At 49.6% G+C, this 12,500-nt stretch overlaps 1 protein-coding gene across 1 annotated transcript in view; it reads left to right on the top strand.

Moving 5' to 3' along the window:
* The window catches only part of LOC308155856 (roundabout homolog 1-like), a gene marked incomplete at both ends in the record, with an annotated part of 150,638 nt that overhangs the window by 56,341 nt on the left and 81,797 nt on the right, over positions 1–12,500 (top strand). The window contains one exon of the mRNA XM_080529225.1: positions 1,322–1,648. Within this exon, the coding sequence (XP_080385351.1) occupies positions 1,322–1,648 (327 nt within the window). The remainder of the gene's footprint in view (positions 1–1,321; positions 1,649–12,500) is intronic.

Here is a 12,500-nt window from a genome sequence, read left to right as displayed (position 1 = left end):
CTTCTCTCTTCTGTCGTCTCTCCTCCCTCTCTCCCTCTCTCTCTCTCGCGCTCTCTCTCTCTCTCTACTCTCTCACTCTCTCTTCTGTCGTCTCTCCTCTCTCTCTCTCTCTCTTTCTCTCTCTCTCTCTCTCTCTCTCTCTCTCTCTCTCTCTCTCTCCCCTCTGGTCAATGAGCGCCTTGGAAAATGAAATTATGACTACAAACGGAATAGATAATTGCATTAGAGGCTCCCTGTTCCGAGATAACAGTGTACACTGTACACTTAAGAACACAAAGACTTTTAGAAAGAAAATATATTCACACGATTATTTATTAAGTACTCCGATAGTTTCACTCCCACGGCTATACGGTTCTGTTTTCCCCAATACAAGGTTTTAAGGAAATGCATGTTTTCTAAGATAGGCCCGTAATAGGGTGTTCCTGTGTCAACTGCTTAACTGCTTAGCATTTCCTCACGGGCCACGCCGGGCCTGAAACAAAAGGGAAACATTGGATCTGGCACATGACAATGTGTGTTAATTATAATGTGAAACAGGATTACAGCGACTCCAACCACCGGCGCAGGAATGATAATGCAGTGTGTCTTAATTACTGGGCTGGAATGAAGAACTGCTGGCGCTGATACAGTATGTGTATGTGTGCGTTAGGGTCTCGGTACAACTCTCTGTAGGCATGCGGTCTATCGGTATACATGCATTTTATAATCATGTTGAAGAGAGAGTGTGTGTGTATGTGTATGATATATGGTTGTGTTTGTGTATGTGGGGTGAATCACTTTATCTGTGTGTGTGTGTGTGTGTATGATGTATGTACTGAATATGGTTTCAGTGTAGTTTTTATTTCCCCTGACTCTAATAAGCCAGTGCTTCACATACTGTTCATGCGCTCTTAGAGGCCATGGTGTGTGTGTGTGTCTGTGTGTGTGTGTGTATGTGTGTGTGTGTGTGTGTGTGTGTGTGTGTGTGTGTGTGCATGCATGCATGCGTGTGTGTAGCAGCAGTGGAGGGACCAGAGTGTTCCATGGGTCGTGTTAAAGCTGGTTGGGGGAGAAGAATGCCTCCATATGACAATGGGATGTTTTAAAAGTGATTTCACACATGGGCTGTAATAGGTTCAGTGTCATTGTAAAGGACTCACACCTCCGCCATTTTGGGACTCCTCTCTCAACCTCTTCTCTCTGCTCCTCTCCTCTCCTCCCCTCCCCTCCCCTCCTCTCCTCTCCTCTCCTCTCTTCCCCACCTCCTCTCCACTCCTCCCCACCTCCTACCCTCTCCTCTCCCCCTCCTCCTCTCCTCTCCTCTCCTCCTCTCTCCTGTTAGGTTCCCGTCTTCGTCAGGATGACTCCCCTCCCAGGATCGTGGAGCACCCCTCTGACCTCATCGTGTCCAAGGGGGAGCCGGCCACCCTCAACTGCAAGGCGGAGGGCCGCCCCGCCCCCACGGTGGAGTGGTACAAGGACGGGGAGCGGGTGGAGACGGACCGGGACAACCCTCGCTCCCACCGCATGCTGCTGCCCAGCGGCTCCCTCTTCTTCCTGCGCATCGTCCACGGACGCCGCAGCAAGCCTGACGACGGCAGCTACGTGTGTGTGGCCCGCAACTACCTGGGCCAGGCCGTCAGCCACAACGCCTCGCTGGAAGTCGCCAGTAAGTACCCGCTGTTCTCTCCCTGTTGGGGTGTGGGCGGGGTCACAGACACGCGGCCGGCTCGGGGGCGACGAGGTCCTCACTCATGTCGAGGACCGCGATTTGTTTTCCTTTCAAAGGACGTACATGGCAGACGTGACCGTCTCAAAACATTGAGGTCAGTCTACCTGGTAGTTACACTACACCAAGCAGCCATTCATTAGCTTGGCTGTGCTGCCTGGGTCGGTCTTTAAAAAAAAAAAAGAATATTCAAGGTTGCTCACCACAGGAGCCGAAACCCAGACTTAGCCCATGACGAGCCGAGATCCGAAATAGACGATGAGGTACTGCTCTCTGGAAGGCTTGACGATGGTGACATTGTCAAATGTGATGACAAGCAGGGAGACACAGGCATTTTGAACTCCTAAGTAGGGCCTGTGTCTAGTGGGTCATCTGAGGCCCCTGGGGGCCCTAGGCTGGGAAAACAGATTGAGCCAAAATAAATAAATAAATAAATAAAAGCCAAGTGTTTACAAGGCTACACACGAGCCTTGGTAAAGTGTACCGTCAGACGGCTCAATGACACTCATAATTCAGCGGATCCCTTACTGGACAGCTGGAACCTTCCACCGAGCTTAGCTGTCCAACAATCTGCCTGTAGGATTTATCAGAGGGGGGCTGCTGATCTGTTGTTGATCCATTTATCACCATTGTTGTATTTTCGAGCCTTTCAGGTGCAAAGGTCAAACAAGGTGAAACGCTATCTCTCTAGTAAAAGTCCCCCTTAATACATATCTCCTGGTCGACAGCACGTGATGAAGCACCCTCGAAGTAGTGGTTGTTTGGCTCTAAACGGATTGAATGTCCTGTTTGATCCTCCCGTGTTCCGTTTTTGAACGCCCCTCCTGAACTCCCCAGAGGAAACCCTAATCTCCCCAGAGTGTATTTGTTCTGCCCTTTGCTATCACGGAAAAAACCCACTTATGACTGACTCCCATTTCCCAAACTGAAATAACAGCTCCGGTTTTGGACGCCGCTCGAAAAGGGCTTGGCTTTTTCTCCCCCCTCTATTAGTCCTTGCTTACGGGGACTGTAAGAGTAATCCTTGTTTCAACAACTGTTGGCTGGATGACAGGGTCGGCCAGCGTCAGTCACGGAGGTTTAGCGGGAGCTTATCTATGGCTACAAACACAGGGCGACTCCAACCCTCTCCACACTACCTGACCCCAGACCTGCGACTGATCCTGTTAATGCTTTAGAAAACAGGAGGGGGGTTCTCGTGTACGAACAGGACTCACAGCATATACTGTACTGTCGTACATAAATACATACATACATTACATACGTTACATATATAGGTACGTACATACATGCATACATGCATGCATACATACATACATACATCCATACATACATACATACCTACATACATACATAATAGTGTTGTTCCGATACCGATACTAGTATCGGCATGGCCACCGATACGCACAAAAATGCTGGTATCGGTATCGGCGAGTACTAACAAATAATAACACCCGATACCAAACTCGGGTAGAAATATTCCCTCGCCCCGCTAACAGCGGGAGTTTCGTCCAGCAGCAAGTGGTGCTGATAACAGCAGCGGTAGAACTCCCGGTTGATCGAGTTTAAGGTTAAAAGTATATCTTCTCGGGGTGTCAGCGCGGTGGTTAAGGGCTCAAAATGACCGTATACCGATGGTGAATTTAGCAATAATAGTATTGTGTTTGTACCACCTCCATAACCGGTGTTATTCACGGGCAAAGACGGTCAAGGAGGCACCCTTTGCGGGTTAATAACTTTGGTGTACCGTGGGTTACGGTAAAAATTCCAACGTGTCCGGATAGAGGAGAAGACAGGGAATCCAAAACCATTTGAATGGTCGATCCTACTCTCCTATCACCGTCGACACAGCAAGGAGCGAAGTGAGTGAGTATGCAGCTCAAAAAACATGTTTTTTTGTTTTGTTTTTTCAAACGCCGTGGTATCGGATCGGTACTCGGTATCGGCAAGTACTGCACGGGCAGGTATCGGTATCGGTATCGGGATCAAAAAATGGTATCGGAACAACTACCTACCTAACTACCTACCTACCTACTTACATACATACATATATACACACATACCGGTACATACATAAATATTTTCAGTTTCCTTTCTATGTATCTGTCTTGATGTTATACGGCACATTATAGATTTATTTGGTAATGGGATTTTGTACAGTAAGTGCAGAATGGTACAGAGGCTAATGTGACCTTCTCTGGTTTCGTATGACAGACAGAAAATAGGCTTTGTTTGTGCTCAGTTTGCACACTTCCCCATATCGTCTCAGTGATAATTGATTGTAAACTGTTGGTGATAGCTGATCCTCACCCTACACTAAGAGGCTTAAGCGTCTCTGCTAGACGGTTCCCCTCTCATTCTGATCCTTTACCCTTTTAACCCAGGAACCAAAGGAGTCTCTTAAACAGCTGAAAAAACACATTATACAGTTAATGTGTCACAGCCACATAAAGACAAACAAGAAATTGTACGATCCTGCACTCTTAGGATGTCAGATAAGGCCTCTGTTTTGTCTTGGGTGTTTTATTTCAGCAGAATATGTTTCTCTCGCACGCACAGAGGCTTTCTCACACACTGATGCTTATGTGTGCCCACTGCTGCAAAGACACACACACACACACACACACACCCACACACACGCACCCACACGATGCACTCATAACCTTACTCTCTCACACACATTCACACATTCACACATGCCTAGTGTCTGAAACCCCTCCCATTGAGTGGTAGGAATGTGTTTTTCATCTAAGCTAATTTACCGCAACCAGCGCTTAATAGAAACATCAGTGAGTCCAATTACACATGTATGCACCTCATTTGATCTTTGCACGACGGGTCAGGTGACCTGCATGCAAACCTGCTGTAGAATTCCATGCAAAGTCTCTTTTCCTCACACACACACCACCTCCATCTCGCTCGCTGTTATCTCCGCCCCCCTCATTGACCTCCACCAACGCCATCGTTTAGCTTCCACTAACCTGAACTCATTCTAGAGTCTCTCTCTCTCTCTGTCCCCCTCTCTCTCTCTCCCTCTCTCCCTCTCTCTCTCTCTCTCTCTCTCTCTCTCTCTCTCTCGTAGAATCTCAGCGAAAATCATTTGTTTACTTGCCAGACTATTTGCCTTTCATTAACTTTATTACATGGACCTTCCCTGACGTATTCAGAGCTCTCTGTGTGGTCCTCTGACCACAGTCAAGGGAATAGGCTATAGGGATCACGGGAGAGGACATACTGTACACCGCTGCCCCTCCTTCTCCTCTCTCTCTCTCTCTCTCTCTTTCTCCCTCTACCCCCCCCCCCTCACTCTCTCTCACCCTCTTATCCCCCCTCTCTCCTTCTTTCTTCCCCTCTCTCGGTACACTTGCCTGCCACTCTTACCCAGTAGTGGCTGAGGTAAACGAAGGTAGAACTTGACACGGCATGCTTTAACATGCTCTGGGCACGTCCATAATATCGTCCCAAGAACCACCTCATCTCCATGACAACCTACTGTATGCTGCCACCATCCCAGTGGAGTGTCAAATAGTGTTCAGGGTGTACTGTACTGTTGTCACAACACAATTAAACATCATGTTACCCACGATACCAGGCCAAATGCCACGGTACCCAAGCAGTATCGTGATACCAAGTGACATCTCTGACATCTGATACCAGCGGCAACTGACAGCACACTAACACCTATGAGTATGTCTTCGCAACACACACACGCACGCACGCACGCACGCACGCACGCACGCACGCACGCACGCACGCACGCACGCACGCACACACACACACACACACACACACACACACACACACACACACACACACACACCTCATCTCCACACAAATGCTATTTGCGGCAATGTTAAAATGTGAAGAATCCAATAACGACATCATCTTCAGATGTACGTCAGCCGTTAGATAAGGGCCTGCACTCATGTTAGCAACAACAACATAAAAGAGTCAGGCGCTAGCAACGAAATTAGGATGTAGGTTCCATTCCTGCAGGGACTAAATATACTGGCACAGGTATGCACTCACTGGAATGTAAGTCACTTTGGATAAAAGCGTTAGCTAACTGGCATATATTATTATATTAGAACACACGGCTCACTCCTGCTTCCCGCTTTTGAAAGACAGGCACCACTTTGACACTTTGAGCGCTGCTTTCTCTGATAGCTAGCACAGGCTAGTCCCATTACAGGGAAGGCTTGATCTCCCGAAAGAAAAAGAAGAAGCTCACCCCAGAATGCCTGCTTCCTTAACACTAGAACAGCCGTGTCCTTTTTTTTTTACCTACTAAAAGAGCCAGTCAAACAACCCCCTCTTTACGATGCTCAAGCTGCTATTTACACACAATGACCACTAGTTGGCCGCTTGTAAATTGCCTGCTTCCTACACAGAAAAACAGCAAAATAGCTTTATACTAGCTTATCCTGATGTGATTTTGAAAATGTAAGGATACTGGGGGGTAGAACGCACATATGTAGGAAAAGTCATGAAAGGAGGGTTCTGAAATTTGATCGAGTGCAAAGATATAACAGATATTTTTTCTACTCAAATGACCCCTCATGGCTGTTCTAGTGTTAAAGGGGCAATCTGGAATTGCAAAAAATAACAAAGTGGTCTCTCCCTTCCACTTTTGTAGTAAATATCTGAGGCATGGTTGCATGGCTGATGTAGATTAGGAGTGGAAGTGGGCTTGAGGTGAAGATAGCAAGATGAAGTTAAGGCTGAATAATCTGACACTTGGAAATGTCTCATCTATTCAGGCAAAGATAACTGTGACATACCCTCGTAGAAGAGTCTACCCCTCTCCAAGAAAACGGTTTGTGTGGAAATTCACTATACGACCCACCTGTCACCCGTGACAGCTGTGTGCGTAGGAGTGTGTGTTTGTGTGTCTAGCAGTCCTCTGGTGTAGACTAGGGGGCTGACTGTGTTCCTAACAGGTGCCAGTGTTGCCCGTATTTCGCTGACCACCACTGTGGCAGTAAAAGACACGGTGTGTGGTGTTAAGCATTAAGCGTGCTTTCACCCTATTGTGCTCCCTATGGTGTGGAATCTGTCATCCTGCATGCCCAAAATACACACAACCAAAAGTGTGTTCGTTTTTATGAGCCTTGAAGGGGGGTGGGGGTTGGTTTGGTGGGTGGAATGAGGCCTGTCAATCAGGGAGCAGGAGGCAGAGGGCAAAGGTGAAAGGTCAGGGGCGTCAGAACATAGTGACTTGACATGCTTTGTGGTCCTCTTTGGAGGGGGGGGGGTGTGGAGGAGGGGGGGGGGGACAATGGGACAATGGGCACTGGCACCAGGCAGGAAGGAAAGCGATCGGGGAGTGAGGGAAGCACTGATAAAGGAGGGTACAGAGGCGTGAGGAGGAGTAGAGATGGTTGTCGTCCCCCCCCCCCTCCGTGACAGGGATTAACGACAGCGGGCTTGGCCTCCTCGCACTCTGTGGCTGCCCGGAGTCATCCTCAGGTCCCCCATCTATCACCCACTTCCTCTGAGCCGCTCCACCGCTCCACTCTGAGGAGGGGGAGGGGTGTGTGTGTGTGTGTGGGGGGGGGTGGGGGGGTGGGCACACTGTGCCGACTGGGAAGAGATTATTTCGGGATGTGTCGGTGGGTTCAAAGTTGAGGTTCTAACACAGGGTAGGATTTGTAGAGGAAGGGCTGACTGGCTGACTTGTGTTCTCCTGATTCATCGTGGAGGGGTCGCGCTGACGCAGGGGGGTCAGACGAGGGTCGCGGGGGTCACCCATATGTGGCAGAACAGAGTTTTCTCTGTCTTGTACTGTTGAGTTGGGGGACTGCAGGGTGGAGAGGCAGTGGAGTCCTTTTGACCCCACCTTGCTAACAGGCCTGTATGAGTTGGTATCGTACCAACTGTGTGTTAGCCTTATGTTGAGTGTGGTACACTCGCCATCTCTAGTCTCTAGAATCTGCTATACTGTTGTAAAACCCACATGGGTTCACTTGGTTTATCCTACATTTACATTTATATTTTTGGCATTTAGCAGACGCCTTTATCCAAAGCGACCTACTAACAAATACATTTGTCTAATTAAATGAATCATCTATCCTTCAGTCGTTGTAGGAAAAAGTATCTCTGCCAGGACCGGGGGCCATTGGCAGTTAGCACAAACACATTTGTCTTACAACAAATACATTTGACTAAGTAAGTGAATCATCTATCCATCCATCAGTCATTGGAAGTAAAAGTAATCTATGCTAGTGCCAGGGGCCATTGGCAGTTACCATGCTAGAAGAACGAAGAAATTGTTTTGTTTTTCCCCTCCTATACGTTGTGTGCTTGTGCTCTGTCTCTGATGTGTGTGTGTGTGTGTGTGTGCGTGTACGTGTGCACGTGCACGTGCGTGTGCATGTGTGTGTGTGTGTGTGTGTGTGCGTGCGTGTGTGCATGTGTGTGTATGTGTGTGCATGTGTCTGTGCATGTGTGTGTGTGCGTGTGTTTTGTCTTTCCTGGTCACCAAGCGAGGGATAGGGTGGTCCGCCACTGACCACTTACCTCCCTAGGGGCAGCTCAGAGACCAGGCATGCAGGGTTGTGGGTGGGGGGGGGGGGTTATGGGTTTAAAGATGGAGAGTAGAGGAGGATCTACAGTCGGATGTACAGTACCACACTTCCCCATTCAATTGAACTGCTATACTGGTTCTGGCATACTGGTCCTGTATGTTGGTCAGAGGTGGAGCTGGTTAGAGATAGGACCTCTCTCTCTGCATTTAGCCTCGTTTTTCTCCCCATTCCTCCTTGCCTCCCGTCCTCTGCTAGGTTAAGGGGAAAGTCACGGGCGCCCTTTACTGCTTTGCTCAAATGAGGCGGAGGTTTTTTGATCAGATCTTCAAATGAGTCGTGGTAATTTATGAGGCCTTAGATTGGATGAAAGAGCTCTCCCAGTAGAATGGCTCTGCGGGAGCGGCTCTTTGTATTAGCCTACCGCCTTGCGCTTCTCTGACAGGAGGAGAGGAAGAAGATCTGATGCGGAACTCTCGTAAAGAGTGGAAGACGATGTGTGCGTGTGTGTGTGTGTGCTTGTTTTGCTTCTGTGTGTGTGTGTGTGTGTGTGTGTGTGCGTGCATCCGTGCGTGCATCTAGGGGGCTGACGGAGGCAGAAATCGGAGGACGGTCTCATTATAATGCACAGAATGAGGAAGTGCTATCAACGTTTGATACCGTTCCTCATTCCGTTCCGTGCATGACAATGAACCTGTCCTCCGATGTCTACCTCCGGCAGCCTCCCTCTGACGCCTGGGCTTACAGGGTGACACTGGGTGCATTGGAAAGAGGGGGGAAATGGGGGCGAGGGAGAGATACTGAAGAATGAGAACGATCATGTACTGTATCAAGGGAATGTTTGAAGACAGAACCAGGATAGAGATTTGGGAGATGTAGAGTGATGGGGAGCAGGGGGGGGGGTGATAGAAGGTACAGGGATAACAGGAAGGGAGAGGTGTTGTCGTCTCGGCTCTCTCTCCGTCCTTCACAGGGAAGACTTGTTCTTTTTTGGGGGGCGGGGGACGGGGGGGGGGGGACGGAAAGCTGAAGTGACACAGCAGAGACAGTGACAGATGCAGTGTGTGCTGGTGCCTGAAGCGTGACCGCGGGGGTGAGATACTGCCTGGTAAGCAGAAAGACACACACGCAGGCATGGACACACACTCACACACACACATGCACACACACACACACACGTACACACGTACACGCACACACAGGCACACACACACACACACACACACACACACACTCACACACAGAGCGGCCAGCGGACCCCGCGTTTGAACGTAAAGGAACGGGGGGGGGGGGGGGGGAAGGAAAAAGAAGGATAAAAAAAGATGTATAACCTAGTTCTCATCCAATAAATGTCAGGAAGGACACTCAGCATATTTCTCTGCCTGTAGGGAGCCCAGAGCACCCTGGGAAATGAACATGTGTCCTCTTGACCTCGGCCGGTTGATTCGATCACGGAGCTCTTTATTGAGGTGAAGGGAAAGTCACAGCCCGTGTACACTTAAGGTTATTGGCCAGTAGAGTTCCTTTTTAGGGCCACTTGTAGGAGAAGAATAGATGATCTTGTTGACCAAATTGGATGGTGAGGCCCATTGAGAGACATGCAGGCGGTTCCAGGGTTTAAACTTTAACCACAAGACGTCGTCTTGCCCTGTTTGGGATGATGTAATGAGTCACTTAGGCCATAAATACCCTCACTGACACACTCTCACTGATATGCTCACACGCACACACACACACACACACACACACACACACACAAGCGTGCACACACACACACACACACACTTACAGTACATGAGCAACACACGCACTTGGCGTACAGCTACACAGACACTAATAGAAGGGATGGAAGCTGATGGGTTGCGTAATGGGATACTTTGAGATGGAAGTAGGAGAAAAAGGCTGGGGCAGGGAGACAGATAGACATGTATGTACTGGACCTGGCCTCTCTTTGTCTGTCTGTCCGCCCCCCCCCCCCCCCCCCCTCTCTCTCTCTCTCTCTCTCTCTCCCTCTCTCTCTCTCTCTCTCTCTCTCTCTCTCTCTCTCATGAGGGTGTGGTTGTGAAACAAGAGCTCTGTGCAACCCTACACTGCCTGTAGGGACACAATACTACCTCTAAAGAAACACACACACACACACACAAATACACACACACACACACACAGCTTTGATGGGCAGGGACATGACTTTCCATGAAAGGGCTGACATAGTGGGTAGGAGGAGGAGGAGGGTAAGGACGCATCATCTAAATGAAAGAGTAAGGCCTGCGTGTGTGTGTGTGTGTGTGTGTGTGTGTGTGTGTGTGGTGTTGGGTGGTGGGTGTAGTAAGCCTGCCTGCACCCCCTGAGGTGAATCTGACGATGTGTATCAGTGTGTCAGGCTCTGTGATTGACAGCTAGGGGGTGGGACACCCTTCTCCCTATGCCCCCCCGTACCCCCCTTCCATCCTATTCTCTTTGATTGTAATCTCTCTGAGGAGGGGAGAGAGGAAAGAGGGGAATAGAGGAGAGGAGAGGAGCGGGGGGGAATTCTCCACAGGTCAGGCCCACTCTCCGTCTGTCCCGCTCCATTAACTAATGGCTTCCCCACTTCAAACAGCCGTCACTGTCACCGACGGCAACCCGCCTGCAGTCACTCCGGATAACAGCAATACACTGTAGGAACAAAGGGTCCAATATTATGGTATGTTTCTGTGGTTAAGGAAACGAGTTGTCATATTTTCCGACGAGGTTGCTAATGTTTCGAAATCATAGTCTCTCTCTCTCTATGTTGAATTGTTGAGCCTTTCTCCTGATGTGGTGGGGGGGCTGCCAAACACAGACGTGATTGTGGACCCTCTCCACAATTTCCAGACATTGAATGGGGGGTCTAATATACTAGCTAGCAGTGTTTATTTTCATTAACTTGTAGCAGTTTGGCATGTGCTTTAGTGCAACCCCCCCCCTCCCCCTCCCAACCTCTCCTCGTTTCCTTTAGCGTTTCCCACTGCCCTCCTCTCTCTGTCCCTCTCTCTCTCTCTCTCTCTCTCTCTCTCTCTCTCTCTCTCTCTCTCTCTCTCTCTCCTCCTCTCTCTCTCCCTCTCCCTCTCCCTCGCTCTCTCTCTCTCTCCTCCTCTCTCTCTCCCTCTCCCTCTCCCTCGCTCTCTCTCTCTCTTTCTCTCCCTCTCCCTCTCTCCCATCAGCCTGTGTTTGGATCTATCACAGAACACCCTCCTCCTCGCTAACACACACTGCGAGCAGATGGTTTGTGTGTAGAAGGCGGGCCGGAGAGAAACGGCGGACGGCGGGTGCTGAAACACACTGTCTAAATACATTCCTTCTCCACGTTGTTCCCATAGCCTCCCAGTTATTTTTTCTTTTACACCAGCGCTCCGGAGCAGCTCGGTTCTAATCAAAGCGCCGCTGTCAGTTGAAAAATGGGGCGTCCCGAGCCGTCGACACAGGGGCAGAGGGGGAAGTTTGTGTTTGACGGAGCGGGTGGGGTTTGGTGCAGTTCAAACCCGGGTCTCCACCCCCAGCTCCCCCCCACCCCCCCCCACCCCCACATGGAAAACCCAAGCGTCTACCGCTAGGCCAAGAGGACGTGCTCGAGGACGTGCTCAACCCCCTCCGTGACACGCGTCTCTGAGTCGTGCCATGTGGCTCTGGACTTGGGTGGCTGTGGCGAGCTGTTGAAGATCTACAAGCTGCCACTCCTCATCTGACTGTGTGTGTGTGTGTGTGTGTGTGTTGTGTGTGTGTGTGTTGTGTGTTTGCTTTGAGCTTGTATGGCTTGTGTGTGTTGAATAAAGTGACAGCTGCTGGGTTTAGCAGGAAAGGAAAACGAAAAAAAAGAAAAACGACTAAATCTACAGGGATGTTTGTGTTTGCAGAAGGAGAAAAGGCACCATTCATACAGTGTGAATTGCCTTTAGGCTGTGCGTTTGTGTGTGTGTGTGTGTGTGTGTGTGTGTGTGTGTGTGTGTGTGTGTGGTGTGTGTGTGTGTATGGTGTGTGTGTGACAATGATCTGTCACTAGCCCATTGCTCAGAGTGGAGATACCAGTCTTCAGCCGACAGAGTAGTGGAATTAGCTGAGCAGAAAATTCTTCAAAATGTCTATTTCCTCTCCTCCTCCTCCTCCTCCTCTCCTCCCTCCTCCTTCTCCTTCTCCTCCCCCCCCCCCCCCTCCTCTCTCTGTTGCTCCTTTCCTCTCCTCTTGTGATGATAAACGGCCTGGTTGTGTGAATAGTGAATTATCAGCACTGTGGGGGTTCCTGTACATTAGGG

This window comes from Nansenia antarctica (genome assembly GCF_963989245.1).
Source record: "Nansenia antarctica genome assembly, chromosome: 4".
In the NCBI taxonomy this organism is placed as follows: domain Eukaryota; kingdom Metazoa; phylum Chordata; class Actinopteri; order Argentiniformes; family Microstomatidae; genus Nansenia; species Nansenia antarctica.
This window is presented reverse-complemented; position numbering and strand designations above follow the sequence as displayed.